General features: G+C 46.4%; 1 protein-coding gene across 2 annotated transcripts in view; it reads left to right on the forward strand.

The window, feature by feature from the left end:
• Window positions 1–6,500: 6,500 nt before the first annotated feature.
• The window catches only part of SH3D21 (SH3 domain containing 21), an 85,459-nt gene continuing 74,034 nt past the window's right edge, over window positions 6,501–17,925 (forward strand). For both annotated transcript variants that reach the window (XM_075264540.1, XM_075264541.1), the window contains exon 1: window positions 6,501–6,619. In XM_075264540.1, coding sequence (XP_075120641.1) covers window positions 6,607–6,619 — 13 coding nt within the window. In that variant the 5' untranslated portion in view covers window positions 6,501–6,606. The remainder of the gene's footprint in view (window positions 6,620–17,925) is intronic.

The raw sequence follows: 17,925 nt of genomic DNA on the forward strand, positions 1-17,925 counted from the left end.
AAAGAAACATTTAGCTTCCAACTGAGGTCCCCTAACCCCTGAAAACTTAGAATAGCAGCACCACAGATTGGTAAGTATGTGCATGCAGGGATTTCTGACCCCTGGTGCCGCTATTATAAGGTATCAGGGCTTATGGCACAGTGATCAGGAGATAAGTGTTTCTCTCAGCCACTGATGGTGTCGGTTTATGGGGGCACTCAAGAGCATTATACCGTGTGGTGAGGTGGGCCAAGGAAAATTAAGGTGCATAATGTGATGGGGAAAGCTATAATTAAATTAACTTCAGATTAGTGCACATAGTATAATTCTCCTTAGTACCCTACATACAGTATAATGTCCCATTAGTGCTCCCCACACTGTATAATGCTCCTTAACACCACTACAGAATATAAAGCTCCTTAGTGACCCCTCTACTCCATTTGACCACCAGGGAAGGTTAAATTTAATATGAAATATTTGTTCCTAATTTTTCTTAATCTTGGGTGTGTTTTAGGAAGATATGTCTCATCTGAAAATTATGCTACCTACTCAACCTGTTCAGTTCAGACCTTCACCTGATGGCGGACCCAGTGGACCTATACTATAAGTAATTGAGTACCCCTGCACTAACCTAACAGAAACTCTTCCCTAAACAGGCTTCTCAAGAGCTCTTTACAAAAGCCCACCTCCCCGATAGTCGCGTAAAAACTCCCAAACTAGTATGCGAGGAATGAAGACACATGCTGTTTATGAGGAGTATGCTACTATCCTGAGTTACGCACACCAATCTAGGGTTATTTTTACCTTTCTGACGTGTCCCCTATGCATGTATAAAAGTACAGTGTATGATTCACATTTACTTTTTCGGTGTTGGGTTATACATCACCATTTTAACTTCCTGTCTATGAAGTGATATAATAAATTGTTATAAGATGACCTGAGAAGATGCTTGAGAAGTTAGTGTAAAGCCGGGTGCAAGTCTTTGCTAATGAAGTCATAAATGTATAAATCAGCATTAATTACATCTTCAAGCTTTAGATTATATTTTATAAGCAGCATCAACAGTCTTCACTCCACCCTCATTCCTAGCTAGCATGCCTTCAAGAGTTGCTTTGTTCTCGCAAAACTCATCCACACCTTGCGAATAGACATACGCTGCAGACACGCTGTGATTTCCAAAACATTTCCGTCGCGGTTTTTCCTGCAGCGCTCTTCTGCATACAGCCGACTACATGGCCTTAGCCTTAAAGCATTTCAGTGGACGACCAACAAAAAGATATCCCAACATTTTTGAACTTACTCTGTATTTTCCCCTAAAAGCACTGGTTTTATTGCTCCCTTTGGGATAATAGAGGAATAATAGAGATGATACAGCTTCTAATGTGGAATACTTTTGCATACAGTGCCTTAGCTGTGACTGTTCAGTGGTTTTATCCATTGGCTTCAGAGGGGAATGCCGAAACAATAAAAACTACACATATTTTTCTTTATAACATGTATAACATTTTACAGCACAAATCACATGGTTCAAAGTGTGATCTTATAAAAAGAAAAAAAAATCAGCATCAGACAACCCCATGCAGTGAATCGCTACCAAAAAACGCATTGGACTTTCTGTCTCTCTTATACGTATACGGGACACACCTGCATTGACATGCTGCAATTTACAAAAATGCAGTGGTTTTTGAACTCACAGAATTTCCAGCACAGATTTTTATTCTGCAATGTTTGGATGGGATTAGCCAGAATCCCATCCACTTTGCAGGAACCGTAATACGCTACGTATTTGCATGGTGGCCCAGCCGCACAGTGATCAATAAAGCAAGGACCTCAAAGGACACCTTACCAATGACTGGAGTAAAATGTAAATTGACGTTATTGTGCTTCAGTTGATCAATAAATACTGTCCGTTCAATTTTAGATCTATCCAATATAAAAATGTTGTCCTCTATGTACAATGAACCACCAGACCACTTGCCCCAAGTTTAAATTGGATGAAGTTTTATTCCTAAAATGCCATAAATAGATTAGTATAATTTGGGGTGGACCAGATGAGTATCTCTTTAGAAAACAAGTTAGGGCGGATTCACACCTGCATCCGGTCTCCGCTTTGCAGGCTTCCGTCTTCTGCCTGAGAAACTGGACAGGAGACGGAAACCGGCAGTCAGTTTTCAAACCCATTCATTTTCATTTGAATGGGTTTGAAAAGTGTCCTCCCGTGAGCGTCTTCTGGTCTCTGCGGTGAAACCGTTTTCTTTTTAACTGGACTCAAAGTCAGACATTCAGGACTTTGTGTCCGGTTAAAAAAAAAACAACTTTCGCCCCGGAGACCAGAAGATACTCACGGGCGCCCAGTGACTGCCGGGTTTCCATCTCCTGTCCAGTTTCTCGCGGAGACTGGGTGCAGATGTGAACGCCATAAATGCAACCAATACATTAACATAAAAACGGTTTTATTAATTATATTTATGTAGAAAAATAGTTAATAACCCAGGATGTTATAACAAATATCCATCTCCTTTTTTCTGATACAGAAAATCCAATTTTTCTGGTTAGGCATAGCTTTAGGCTAAGACCCTACATAGCGAGCTGCAGCACAAAAACGCTACAGAAATGACTGCGATGGAAGCGCATTGTGTTTTTGGTTTTTTTTACATAAAGAAGAAAAAAAACTCTGCGGACTTTCTGCCCCTGTTATACCTAAATGGAAAGCACTAGTGTTTCCATAGCAATAATTAACATGCTGTGTTTTTCAAAAATGCAAGCATTTTTGAAAATGCATTTTTTCTGCTGCAGTATTTTTCTGAAATGTGTGGATGGGATTAGCCAGAATCCCATCCACTTTGCAGGTATTCTAGAACACAGTTTTGTGGGGGCCCAGCCTATCAGCAAAATATTGCTATTCACATATGTGTGAATAGCCTTTAAAAAGGCTATTCAGGCACCGGTAATCTTATTTTAAACCCCGTCCCGTTTTAAAATAAAAATATAAAAACATATATGTAAATCATACCTGAACGTGCACGCTGGGCGGTCGTGCACGATACAACGTCATCTTCTGGCACGCCTTCCTCTTCTTTCTTCTTCTTTCAGCGACGCCCTCCAGTCCTGGCTCTTCCCGGCTTCATCTTTATTTTCTTCCGGCGGTTCAAATACAGTAGCGCTCCCTCCGGATTTCAACCAATCAGATTTGAACTGCTGGAAGAAGATGAAGATGAAGCCGGAAAGAGCCAGGACCGGAGGGCATTGCCAAAAGAAGAAAGAAGAGGAAGGCGTGCCAGAAGATGACGTTGTATCGTGCACCACCACCCAGCGTGCACGTTCAGGTATGATTTACATATATGTTTTTATAGTTTTATTTTAAAAGGGGACGGGGTTTAAAATAAGATTAGTGGTGCCTGAATAGCCTTTTTAAAGGCTATTCACGCATATGTGGGGCTCATACAGCAAAATTTTGCTGATAGAGCCCCTTTAAAGAGGTTTTTCTTGACATACATATTGGTGAGAGGGGTCCAACACCCAAGACCCCCACAGAGAAGCTAGTTCAAGAGGCAACAGTTTGGGTGAGCGCTGTGGCCTTTTCACTGAATACCAAGCACAGCGCCATACTTTACATAGTGTGGGGATGACGTCACTCCTTAGGGAGAGACCACCTTCTCAGGTGTGTGGAGACTTATAGCCATAGTTGCTCCACTGCAAAGGAACATGGGAAGAATATGCAAATCTGTCTCCCAAGATGTAAACAGGGAGACAGTGCCTCTGTTTGCTGCCCTCTATAGCAAGCAACCCTGAACAACATGCCCGACTTCCCAGAAGCCTTTGCTGCATAATGCGAGGTTATAACCAAATCAGTTTCTCAGCTACGGACGGCACCGGTTCTGTCTCTTTGGACGTCATCAGCGCAGCTGAGAAGGTGGTCTCTCCCTAAGGAGTGACGTTATCCCCACATTCTGGTCTTTCAGCCTCTCACTTAAACCAAATCAGTTCTCTATGTGCTGCGCTGATGACGTCCAAAGAGACAGAAACGGTGCTGTCCGTAGCTGAGAAACTGATTTGGTTATAATCTCGCAATCTGCAGCAAAGGCTTCTGGGAAGTCGGGCATGTTGTTCAGGGTTGCTTGCTATAGAGGGCAGCAAACAGAGGCACTGTCTCCCTGTTTACATCTTGGGAGACAGATTTGCATATACTTTACATAGGGTCTGTGCTGGGTATTGCACCTCAGCCCCATTCCTTTGAATGGGAATGAGCTGCTGTAACATGTGATGGATGAACCGGACATTATTGAAACAGGTTAATACCACTTGTGAATCTTTAAACAGTTGATCCTGGTTGAGTCTTGGTTTTCAGACCCCCACTAATCACATATTAATGTCTTATCCTAAGGATAGATCACCAATTTCTAAGTCCCGCAAAACACCTCTGAATTCCTGCAGCCATATCTACCATATACACTAATATGTATACATTTAGGTTACTGTTGGATTCAGTTAAAATTGCTTTTAAGACTTGGAGGGTATTTGCCGACATATACACTTGACATATGTCACTGTATAGGTGCACATGGGCACACATCACCCATTTGATTTTACTGTAAAATAAGACATAGGGTATGTTCACACAGCGGAATTTGCATTCCGCGTGTGAATATTCCGGGCAGCATTCCGCTTTGGATTAGGCCTGAATTAATGGACCTAACCAGGAGGGAGTCTCGCACTGCAGATGCCATGGCTGAGTCAGCCACGTAATCCGTGGGAAGAAGGGGCATGTCACTTCTTTTTTCCGCTACTAGCTAGCAGAAAAAAGAATCAAGCAGCTCCCATTGAAGTCATCGGGAGCCCTTTTTGACAGCGGATTTTGAGGCGGATTCTGCGTCAAAATTTGTTGCTAAAAAACTCTGTTTGAACGAACCCATATATTGAAAAGTATTCAACCTTTTACGCTTTTACTGTATAGGTAAGGGAGGACTATACATTATTACCCTCCCCTTCTGTCGGCCTTAAAATTTATGATGGGACAACTTCTTTAAATAGTGCCCCTCAAAAATTAATGCTCCCTGTGTCACCTCCAATTAACAGTACTCATGTGTGTACTCTTAACTCAATAATGCCCACCTTCAGTTAGTACAGCCCAAAGCCATAGAGGTTAATACATTTTGACATAAATACTGCCTCCTAATACCCCTCATATAATAATGCTCATATTTGCCCCCCGCATGTCATTATTGCCCACTAGGATTAATTAGGACCCCACCACTTACTCCCCCCCCCAAAAAAAAAAATAAAAAAAAATAAAAATAATAATACTAACCTGCCTTCAATCCCTGATGCATAGACCTGCCGCCTTTGCCTCTTCTTGCTGTGTATGTATCCTGACTCAGGAGGCGCTACATAGTGACATCTCACCCGCCTGCACCAGGACACTGGCACCTTACTTGTGCCCAGGGCACCTGTAAACTGCAAGCCACTACAGACCTGTGGCCTACAAATTATAGAAGACAACAGCTTCCTGCTCTACCATGTATTTCAACTGCGTTAGTGTCCTGTAGGCCCCAGGATTGCCGCCCCCTTACCCAATCCCTCTTCCCCCTCCAGCTATGTCTCTGAAACACACCCTTATTAATTTATTGCATAAATCATAGGCTTGTAGGCTTTCTCTAGTGACGTGTGCAGGCTGCCAGAATTTTATTATTTGATTCTGTCTCTTTTTACAAAGATGTATATTTAGAAATTAGTCAGCATGGAATTATTGAATTTAGATTAAAAAATGCATAGTGGGCATATAAATTAAACAGCTATAGCTTCAACTATAGCAGAACCAGTGTCTACTATATACAGGGAGAGCAGAGAGTGCATGCGCAGAAGCGCAGTGAAGCATCGCTCACAGAAGAGGGGCAAAGGAATGCAGAGCTAGGTCAACCCACACCAGTGAACCCTGAGAATAAGGAGCAGAGACAAAGGGAACCATTTTGGTAATAACAATATATTACAAATTAGTTTCATCTGGCATGAATATTTATTTGGTGCAGTAAATAGATAATAAACATCTCGGGTTCTGGACAACCCCTTTAAATTTAAACTGAAAATCTTCATTGTATCTGGTATTTGTGAACGTACCCTTAGCCTATAAATTCAGGAAAATAGCTGTTTATGACTTCTGAATGCCCGAAGCTCACATGGCCTATTATCTGATGTCTTGTATTATGAAGTTATGGGGAGTATGTCCCTACTATTATTGTTAATTCTATACGGTGCACATGTTCACCTCCAACACATTCCTAAACTGTTACTACCACATACCTCTACCTATGTTGCAGTCTGAAGTTAACACTTGTAAAACCTGTTTATTGCTCTCCTGCGGTACTGAACGTGTATCAGACTCAGTATCTGTCTGTCCTTGCAGTCATTCCTTTAACTTGCCTTTCCTGTTTGCTACCAACCAATCCTTGTGCTCAAGTTATGGCAAGCTTTTTTTTTCCCTCCTTGTGAGCTTCAGGATTAAGGAACTGTTTCTTTAGAAAGTTGTTCTTGATTGTGAAAAGCAGGAAGCTGGGGCCACCGCAAGGCCTTATCGCATATATCTGGATGTAATTGTCTGTATACTGCCTAGCCCTGAGAAAGATACACAACATGAGCACACTGGGTAAGTGTTACCGAGCTTGTAAGCTAAAAAGCATGTATGGCTTCTAGATGTATTGTATAGAATGATAAACTATTGAATAAGCAACAGGTAAATGGCAATGCAGGTTGGGAAACAGTCTGAAGTCACGTACAAATATACCGTCTTCCGTCTTGGACTGTTGAGACATTAGATTTCTTATTCATAGTTCACAAGCTTTTCTAACATCTATTCAGCTATCTGAGTTGAATGAATGAACTTTCCGACTTTCTGAACCAATATACTTGCCTTGTATCTTTAATTACCTACTGACATATTTCTTTTACATAGTTACTTCTAGGAATAACTGCATTTATATTATTCCTTATTATATTATTTAATGTCTAGCTCCTGCATTGAGGGATAAAGTGCACCACATATGTTCGCTGCGTCTCCGATTAGAAATTGCCTAGGGCAGGGTCCTGTTTATCTTTTCATATCACTGTGTCAATACAATATAACCTTTACTCCTGTGTTAGCAGGAGCAGACATGATCAATGCATCTGGTCACCTGTAATTCAAGCAGAAAATATTTCGGATTGTTTTGCTTAATTAGGATATCATACAAAATGTATATATGCATGTATATATACATGGATGTAACTACATAATGAGACTGTTTGTTCCACAAGCCCCCTATACACAAGCACGCTTCTCTTGGCTTCATCTGAGTGTGCATGTGTTCTCAAAGGGTACAGGTTTATTTAAAAAACAATGTGCAGATACGCCTCTAAAATTGAAACTGTTCAGAGACTACTAAAATAAATGAAAATATTTAAAAGGACACTGTCAGGACGATATGGGTCCTTATGGACCATTGGCTTAGTGTCCCAAATAGCCAACTTCTAACTCTGCCCATGGCCACATTCATGAAACCTTTATATCTCCACAGACTCATCTGGTGCTTGTGCAGCTCTTCACGTAAACCGGGGAAGCACACCTTCGCTTTACTGTTAATGTGTCTGAGGTATGGCACATGCAGAAAGAACTTGAAGGTTTTAGTGATGAGCTGCGCAGGCGCCAGAAGCATAGGACCTGGCCAAGTATAGATTTTTTTTTATCCCATGGGTAGCATTATTTAATTCCCCCTTTACCTATACTGCGTAGTGCTAGCCATGTGCTTATCTTACCGCTGTGTAAATACAGCCCTAAGCATACATTATTTATCCTAATTACTTTATGGGCTGTTCATTATGCAAATAACAAGTATAGAACTTACATTAAGAACATGTAAAGCTGGATTTTCGCCTTATGATTTTTAGTATTATTGTATGAAGAAGATGATTCATTGTTGTAGCTACATAGAAATATCACCTATCCTATCACTAGTACTCCTAAAGTTAAAAAAAGTGAATTTTTAAAGGAAGTCTGTCTCCAGAAGCTCGAAATCAATCCAGCCACAGAGTATTGGAGAGGACATTATGCTGAGAACCATAATACCTATTATTTCTATAAATGGTTTTCTTTAAGAAAATGATTCATCAATGGAACGATCGTAGCGTTCATAGCCAAGACTATTTGGCCCAAAACTATGTCCACATCTCTGGGAAAAGTTTTGGTGTCTAAGAAGCATAATGCCAACTTGGAGACATGGGAATGGTGTCATTGGCAATATTGGACATGTACAAGAAGGTGACTGACAAAATGGCAAAAACCATATATGAATAACGTCACCCGTACCTCCATAGTTTCTCCAGCATTGAGTCAAATATGTGGTCTTGATGTGAGCAATTTGGGCTGGAGTACGGTACCATCTAAGTGCAATTTTGCAGGCTGTTTCCAAGTGTATAGCACCTATAAGATTTTCTATACATAGTCTGTGGCCTAATACCATTGACACAGTGACAAGTCCCATTTTATCAGATAATTGGCTTTAACTTGGTCGGAAGGGTTATTGAAGATTTTGTAGTACATAGGAATTTGCCCAGTTCCCCCTTCTCCCCTTAACACCAGCCCTGCTCCCACTGAAAACAATGGGAGGCAGAATCCCTTCCCAATTCCATGGCAGATTCCTTGTGTGAACCTAGACTTAGGGTTTGAAGAATCCAAATCAGTGTCAAGTAGGCAATTAAGATCACCACCTATAATCAATAACCCTTTGACAAAGGTGAAGGAGTAGAGTTTTGGTGATTAAGAGTTTCAATAGGATCTTTGAGATTTATTGGGGATGAGGTAACACCTGTAATATTGCAATATACCTACAGTTACAATATGGGATCCAACTTGCCAGAACTGTTAAAGGAAGAAGTCAACCCAGAGCTGACCTAACAAAGAGGATGCCCATCACAGTTTACCTGGGAGAGCCAACTGTGTTAAAATCTTTTGGGATTCCAAGAGGGTGAGCAGGATTAACAGGAGGCATGGCGGTGTCAGTGTAGGAGAGAGACCATTTCCAGAAAGTACACAGTGGGGAGAACCATTCCTGAAGATCAGCAATGTAGTAGGGAAGCCTCAGCTGTAACAGATACCATGGTCTCTTAGGACTTTGGTACTGAATACAAAACCATTGCTCGCCTGCAAAGTAGCAACGTATAGATCAACGAATAGAGATATGGAGGAAATAGGAGCAGGCAGAGAACCACATCTCTGAGCCTCAGAAAGGAGAGAATGGAGAGAATCTTCCATCATATTTGTTTACTTTTGTAACAGAAGATAAAGTCGTGCAGCAAAATTTTTCTATTCCTTCCCAAAAGAGTTCATAAAAATTAATCAGTGAAATGTATCCACTCCAAAATAGTGCCATTAAACGTTACAATTTTGGATAATTCCATTGACAGAAAAATAATATTGCTCTTGACAATGGCAAAATGAAAATAATGATTTAGTCATCAAGGCCTAAAACAGTGTAGTTACTAAGGCACAGTTGTCAAATACAAGGCCGTATGTTCAATGGATCGAGTGAATAGCCTCAGGTAGCGCCTCATGCATAAACTGGAGGGCAGCAGTCCTTTTTACATATTGGATTATTGTAATAGGTAATGGCTGTAACTTACTTACCTATCCACACTCCTATCCAGGCCAGTCTCCGCTGATGCCCCTAGACGACACTGCACATTGGGTCATGACACTGAAGAACCCCAGGACATTATGGCCTGGCATTCTTTTGCATCTGGTACAGCAGGCGGAGACTGGTCAGGACAAGAGTGTGGATAAGTGAGTAAATTATCAATTGTTAGTCATATACAGTTGGAAAATGGCTCAAAATATTTAAGATAAATACATTTATTGATATGCTTTAAAACAATGAACAGAGCTCTAGACTAGAGATGAGCGAACACTAAAATGTTCGAGGTTCGAAATTCGATTCGAACAGCCGCTCAATGTTCGTGTGTTCGAACGGGTTTCGAACCCCATTATAGTCTATGGGGAACAGATACTCGTTAAGGGGGAAACCCAAATCCGTGTCTGGAGGGTCACCAAGTCCACTATGACACCCCAGGAAATGATGCCAACACCTCTGGAATGACACTGGGACAGCAGGGGAAGCATGTCTGGGGGCATCTAACACACCAAAGACCCTCTATTACCCCAACATCACAGCCTAACAACTACACACTTTACACACTCAATACCACCTCTCTGACAGTAGGAAAACACCTTGAAACATGTGTATTTGGCACTTGCAGTGAGGAGAGCTTGTCACCAGCAGTGAATTTGGCCCTTGTAGTAAGTTGAGGTTGGCACCAACATTTGTTTTGAAAATCAGGGTGGATTGAGCCTCTAACCAGCAGAGTTTGGGCAAATTCATGGTGGAGGGAGCCTCTAAACACCCCAGTTTGGACCAATTCATGGTGGAGGGAGCCTCTAACCAGCCCAGTTTGGGCAAATTCATGGTGGAGGGAGCCTCTAAAAAACCCAGTTTGGACCAATTCATGGTGGAGGGAGCCTCTAACCAGCCCAGTTTGGGCAAATTCATGGTGGAGGGAGCCTCTAACCAGCCCAGTTTGGACCAATTAATGGTGGAGGGAGCCTCTAACCAGCCCAGTTTGGACCAATTAATGGTGGAGGGAGCCTCTAACCACCCCAGTTTGGACCAATTCATGGTGGAGGGAGCCTCTAAACAGCCCAGTTTGGGCAAATTCATGGTGGAGGGAGCCTCTAAAAAACCCAGTTTGGACCAATTCATGGTGGAGGGAGCCTCTAACCAGCCCAGTTTGGACCAATTAATGGTGGAGGGAGCCTCTAAACAGCCAAGTTTGGACCAATTCATGGTGGAGGGAGCCTCTAAAAACCCCAGTTTGGACCAATTCATGGTGGAGGGAGCCTCTAACCAGCCCAGTTTGGGCAAATTCATGGTGGAGGGAGCCTCTAAACAGCCCAGTTTGGGCAAATTCATGGTGGAGGGAGCCTCTAACCAGCCCAGTTTGGACCAATTAATGGTGGAGGGAGCCTCTAACCAGCCCAGTTTGGACCAATTAATGGTGGAGGGAGCCTCTAACCAGCCCAGTTTGGACCAATTAATGGTGGAGGGAGCCTCTAACCACCCCAGTTTGGACCAATTCATGGTGGAGGGAGCCTCTAACCAGCCCAGTTTGGACCAATTCATGGTGGAGGGAGCCTCTAAAAAACCCAGTTTGGACCAATTCATGGTGGAGGGAGCCTCTAAACAGCCCAGTTTGGGCAAATTCATGGTGGAGGGAGCCTCTAAAAAACCCAGTTTGGACCAATTCATGGTGGAGGGAGCCTCTAACCAGCCCAGTTTGGACCAATTAATGGTGGAGGGAGCCTCTAAACAGCCAAGTTTGGACCAATTCATGGTGGAGGGAGCCTCTAAAAACCCCAGTTTGGACCAATTCATGGTGGAGGGAGCCTCTAACCAGCCCAGTTTGGACCAATTAATGGTGGAGGGAGCCTCTAACCAGCCCAGTTTGGACCAATTAATGGTGGAGGGAGCCTCTAACCACCCCAGTTTGGACCAATTCATGGTGGAGGGAGCCTCTAAACAGCCAAGTTTGGACCAATTCATGGTGAAGGGAGCCTCTAAAAACCCGTTTGGACCAATTCATGGTGGAGGGAGCCTCTAACCAGCCCAGTTTGGGCAAATTCATGGTGGAGGGAGCCTCTAAACAGCCCAGTTTGGGCAAATTCATGGTGGAGGGAGCCTCTAACCAGCCCAGTTTGGACCAATTAATGGTGGAGGGAGCCTCTAACCAGCCCAGTTTGGACCAATTAATGGTGGAGGGAGCCTCTAACCACCCCAGTTTGGACCAATTCATGGTGGAGGGAGCCTCTAAACAGCCAAGTTTGGACCAATTCATGGTGGAGGGAGCCTCTAAAAACCCCAGTTTGGACCAATTCATGGTGGAGGGAGCCTCTAACCAGCCCAGTTTGGACCAATTAATGGTGGAGGGAGCCTCTAAACAGCCAAGTTTTGGGAAATTCATGGTGGAGGGAGCCTCTAACCAGCCCAGTTTGGACCAATTCATGGTGGAGGGAGCCTCTAAACAGCCCAGTTTGGGCAAATTCATGGTGGAGGGAGCCTCTAAAAAACCCAGTTTGGACCAATTCATGGTGGAGGGAGCCTCTAACCAGCCCAGTTTGGACCAATTAATGGTGGAGGGAGCCTCTAACCAGCCCAGTTTGGACCAATTAATGGTGGAGGGAGCCTCTAACCACCCCAGTTTGGACCAATTCATGGTGGAGGGAGCCTCTAAACAGCCAAGTTTGGACCAATTCATGGTGGAGGGAGCCTCTAAAAACCCCAGTTTGGACCAATTCATGGTGGAGGGAGCCTCTAACCAGCCCAGTTTGGGCAAATTCATGGTGGAGGGAGCCTCTAAACAGCCCAGTTTGGGCAAATTCATGGTGGAGGGAGCCTCTAAAAAACCCAGTTTGGACCAATTCATAGTGGAGGGAGCCTCTAAACAGCCAAGTTTGGACCAATTCATGGTGAAGGGAGCCTCTAAAAACCCGTTTGGACCAATTCATGGTGGAGGGAGCCTCTAACCAGCCCAGTTTGGGCAAATTCATGGTGGAGGGAGCCTCTAAACAGCCCAGTTTGGGCAAATTCATGGTGGAGGGAGCCTCTAACCAGCCCAGTTTGGACCAATTAATGGTGGAGGGAGCCTCTAACCAGCCCAGTTTGGACCAATTAATGGTGGAGGGAGCCTCTAACCACCCCAGTTTGGACCAATTCATGGTGGAGGGAGCCTCTAAACAGCCAAGTTTGGACCAATTCATGGTGGAGGGAGCCTCTAAAAACCCCAGTTTGGACCAATTCATGGTGGAGGGAGCCTCTAACCAGCCCAGTTTGGACCAATTAATGGTGGAGGGAGCCTCTAAACAGCCAAGTTTTGGGAAATTCATGGTGGAGGGAGCCTCTAACCAGCCCAGTTTGGACCAATTCATGGTGGAGGGAGCCTCTAAACAGCCCAGTTTGGGCAAATTCATGGTGGAGGGAGCCTCTAAAAAACCCAGTTTGGACCAATTCATGGTGGAGGGAGCCTCTAACCAGCCCAGTTTGGACCAATTAATGGTGGAGGGAGCCTCTAACCAGCCCAGTTTGGACCAATTAATGGTGGAGGGAGCCTCTAACCACCCCAGTTTGGACCAATTCATGGTGGAGGGAGCCTCTAAACAGCCAAGTTTGGACCAATTCATGGTGGAGGGAGCCTCTAAAAACCCCAGTTTGGACCAATTCATGGTGGAGGGAGCCTCTAACCAGCCCAGTTTGGGCAAATTCATGGTGGAGGGAGCCTCTAAACAGCCCAGTTTGGGCAAATTCATGGTGGAGGGAGCCTCTAAAAAACCCAGTTTGGACCAATTCATGGTGGAGGGAGCCTCTAACCAGCCCAGTTTGGACCAATTCATGGTGGAGGGAGCCTCTAACCAGCCCAGTTTGGGCAAATTCATGGTGGAGGGAGCCTCTAAACAGCCCAGTTTGGGCAAATTCATGGTGGAGGGAGCCTCTAACCAGCCCAGTTTGGACCAATTAATGGTGGAGGGAGCCTCTAACCAGCCCAGTTTGGACCAATTAATGGTGGAGGGAGCCTCTAAACAGCCAAGTTTTGGGAAATTCATGGTGGAGGGAGCCTCTAACCAGCCCAGTTTGGACCAATTAATGGTGGAGGGAGCCTCTAACCAGCCCAGTTTGGACCAATTAATGGTGGAGGGAGCCTCTAACCACCCCAGTTTGGACCAATTCATGGTGGAGGGAGCCTCTAAAAACCCCAGTTTGGACCAATTCATGGTGGAGGGAGCCTCTAACCAGCCCAGTTTGGGCAAATTCATGGTGGAGGGAGCCTCTAAACAGCCCAGTTTGGGCAAATTCATGGTGGAGGGAGCCTCTAACCAGCCCAGTTTGGACCAATTAATGGTGGAGGGAGCCTCTAACCAGCCCAGTTTGGACCAATTAATGGTGGAGGGAGCCTCTAACCAGCCCAGTTTGGACCAATTAATGGTGGAGGGAGCCTCTAACCACCCCAGTTTGGACCAATTCATGGTGGAGGGAGCCTCTAAACAGCCAAGTTTGGACCAATTCATGGTGAAGGGAGCCTCTAAAAACCCGTTTGGACCAATTCATGGTGGAGGGAGCCTCTAACCAGCCCAGTTTGGGCAAATTCATGGTGGAGGGAGCCTCTAAACAGCCCAGTTTGGGCAAATTCATGGTGGAGGGAGCCTCTAACCAGCCCAGTTTGGACCAATTCATGGTGGAGGGAGCCTCTAAAAAACCCAGTTTGGACCAATTCATGGTGGAGGGAGCCTCTAAACAGCCCAGTTTGGGCAAATTCATGGTGGAGGGAGCCTCTAAACAGCCCAGTTTGGGCAAATTCATGGTGGAGGGAGCCTCTAACCAGCCCAGTTTGGACCAATTAATGGTGGAGGGAGCCTCTAACCAGCCCAGTTTGGACCAATTCATGGTGGAGGGAGCCTCTAAACAGCCCAGTTTGGGCAAATTCATGGTGGAAGGAGCCTCTAACCAGCAGAGTTGTGGGAAAGCAGGGTGGAGGGAGCCTCTAACCAGCAGAGTTGGTGGAAATCAGGGTGGAGGGAGCCTCTAACCAGCAGAGTTGGGGGAAATCATGTTGGAGGGAGCCTAGTATTAGCAGAATTGTGCAACGCTTATGGTGGATGAGTATGAGGATGCGGAGGAATTGGAGAGGTTGAGTACAGACATGGAGTTTCATGTTGGGGTGCTTTACACAGGTGGGCACAAAAATGAAGGCTCTATCCAGTGGTGGTTCATTTTTATCAAAGTGAGCCGGTCGGCACTCTCAGCTGACAGACGGGTGCGCTTGTCAGTGATGATGCCACCGGCTGCACTGAACACCCTCTCAGATAGGACGCTGGCGGCAGGACAGGACAGCACCTCCAAGGCATATAGGGCAAGTTCAAGCCACAGGTCCAACTTCGACACCCAATACGTGTAGGGCGCAGAGGGGTCGGAGAGGACAGGGCTGTGGTCGGAAAGGTATTCCCGCAACATGCGCCTATACTTCTCACGCCTGGTGACACTAGGACCCTCCGTGGCGGCACTTTGGCGAGGGGGTGCCATCAAGGTGTCCCAGACCTTAGACAGTGTGCCCCTCGTTTGTGTGGACCGGTGAGAACTTGGTTGCCTACTGGAGGAACTGCCCTCCCTGCCGCCAACGTCACATGCTGGAAACATCTCCATCATATTCTGCACCAATTGCCTGTGGCAAGCATTGATGCGATTGGCCCTCCCCTCTACCGGAATAAAAGACGAGATGTTGTTTTTATACCGGGGGTCAAGGATAGCAAAGATCCAGTACTGGTTGTCCTCCATGATTTTGACAATACGCTTGTCGGTTGTAAAGCACCCCAACATGAACTCAGCCATGTCTGCCACAGTGTTAGTTGGCATGACTCCTCTGGCCCCACCGGAAAGTTCAATCTCCATTTCCTCCTCATCCTCCATGTCTACCCATCCGCGCTGCAACAATGGGACGATTCGAAGTTGCCCGGAAGCCTCCTGTATCACCATCACATCATCGGACAACTCTTCTTCCTCCTCCTCCTCCTCCTCCTCCTCCATTAAACGCAGTGAAGCGGACAGATGTGTGGACCTACTCTCCAGCTGTGACGGATCGGATGCTATCCCTAACTCCTCTGTGTGATCTGAGTTATCCCTGATGTCAATCAGGGATTCTCTCAGAACACACAAGAGCGGGATTGTAAGGCTCACCATCGCATCCTCAGAGCTCACCCTCCTTGTGGACTCCTCAAAGACCCGTAGGATGTCACAAAGGTCTCTCATCCATGGCCACTCATGGATGTGAAACTGAGGCAGCTGACTTTGTGGCACCCTAGGGTTTTGTAGCTGGTATTCCATCAAAGGTCTCTGCTGCTCAACCACTCTATTCAACATCTGAAACGTTGAGTTCCAGCGTGTGGGGACGTCGCACAAAAGCCGGTGTTGTGGCACATGCAGGCGTTGCTGGAGAGATTTTAAGCTAGCAGCGGCTACTGTCGACTTGCGAAAGTGGGCGCACATGCGCCGCACTTTCACCAGTAGCTCTGGAACATTGGGGTAGCTCTTTAGGAAACGTTGCACCACTAGGTTGAAGACGTGGGCCAGGCATGGAACATGTTGGAGTCCGGCAAGCTCCAGAGCTGCTACCAGGTTCCGGCCGTTATCACAAACGACCATGCCTGGGCCCAGGTGCAGCGGCTCAAACCATATTGCCGTCTCATCGAGGAGGGCATCCCTCACCTCGGAGGCAGTGTGCTGTCTGTCCCCCAAGCTGATCAGCTTCAGCACAGCCTGCTGACGTCTACCAACGCCAGTGCTGCAACGTTTCCAACTCGTAGCTGGGGTCAATCTAACAGCGGAGGAGGAGGCGGTGGCGGAGGAGGAGGCGGTGGCGGAGGAGGAGGCGGTAGAGGAGGAGGAGGAGGGGGGTGTTCTTCTCGTGTCCCTGCCAGGAATGTTAGGCGGGGAGACGAGGTACACCGGGCCAGTTTGGGAAGCAGTCCCAGCCTCAACTACATTCACCCAGTGTGCCGTCAGTGAAATGTAGCGTCCCTGTCCGCATGCACTTGTCCACGCGTCGGTGGTCAAGTGGACCTTTGTGCAAAGCGCGGAACTAAGGGCCCGCCTGATGTTGAGTGACACGTGCTGGTGCAAGGCGGGGACGGCACACCGGGAGAAGTAGTGACGGCTAGGGACGGCATAGCGAGGTGCCGCAGTTGCCATCAGGTCCAGGAAGGCGGGAGTTTCAACAAGCCGGAACGCCAACATCTCCTGGGCCAGCAGTTTAGCGATGTTGGCGTTCAAGGCTTGCGCGTGTGGGTGGTTAGCAGTGTATTTCTGCCGCCGCTCCAATGTCTGAGAGATGGTGGGTTGTTGTAAAGAAACGCCTGATGGTGCCTTTGATGGTGCAGGAGAAGGAGATAAGACAGGACCAGGGGAGGATGAGGTAGAAGTCAACAAAGTGGCGGAGGCAGATGAAGTGGTGTCCTGGCTCGTCCTCTGGAGTGCATCGCCAGCACAGTCAGCAGTGGCAGTGGCAGAGGCAGAGGCAGTGGCAGAGGCAGTGGCAGTGGCGTGAACGGCAGGCGGCCTTTGTCCTGCCGTTGCTGCCTGCCACTGATTCCAGTGCTTGGATTCCAAATGACGGCGCATTGAAGTGGTGGACAGGTTGCTCTTCTCAGAGCCCCTAATCAATTTCGAGAGGCAAATTGTGCAGACAACACTATATCTGTCCTCGGCGCATTCCTTGAAAAAACTCCACACCTTCGAGAAACGTGCCCTCGAGGTGGGAGTTTTTCGGGGCTGGGTACGAACTGGAACATCTTGGGAGATTCCGGGTGTGGCCTGGCTTCGCCTAAGCTGCTGACCTCTGCCTCTGCCTCTAGCTACCCTTTTTGGTGCTGCACCTGCCTCAACATCCACACTACTTTCCCCGCTTGACATCCCCCCTGTCCAGGTCGGGTCAGTGTCCTCATCATCCACCACTTCCTCTTCCAACTCCTGTCTCATCTCCTCCTCCCGCACAATGCGCCGGTCAACTGGATGCCCTGACGGCAACTGCGTCACATCATCGTCGATGAGGGTGGGTTGCTGGTCATCCACCACCAAATCAAACGGAGATGGAGGAGACTCTAGTGTTTGAGCATCTGGACACAGATGCTCCTCTGTTAGGTTCGTGGAATCGTGACGTGGAGAGGCAGGTTGAGGGACAATGAAAGGAGCGGAGAACAGCTCTGGGGAGCAGGGACAGTTTGGGTTATTGTTCTGTAAAGCTTCGGAATTTTGGGAGGAAGGAAGACAAGACTGTTGGGTAATAGGAGGAGAGGAGGCAGAGTCTGACTGGCTGCTGGACAATGTG

This window comes from Leptodactylus fuscus, chromosome 2 (assembly GCF_031893055.1).
Source record: "Leptodactylus fuscus isolate aLepFus1 chromosome 2, aLepFus1.hap2, whole genome shotgun sequence".
Taxonomy (NCBI): domain Eukaryota; kingdom Metazoa; phylum Chordata; class Amphibia; order Anura; family Leptodactylidae; genus Leptodactylus; species Leptodactylus fuscus.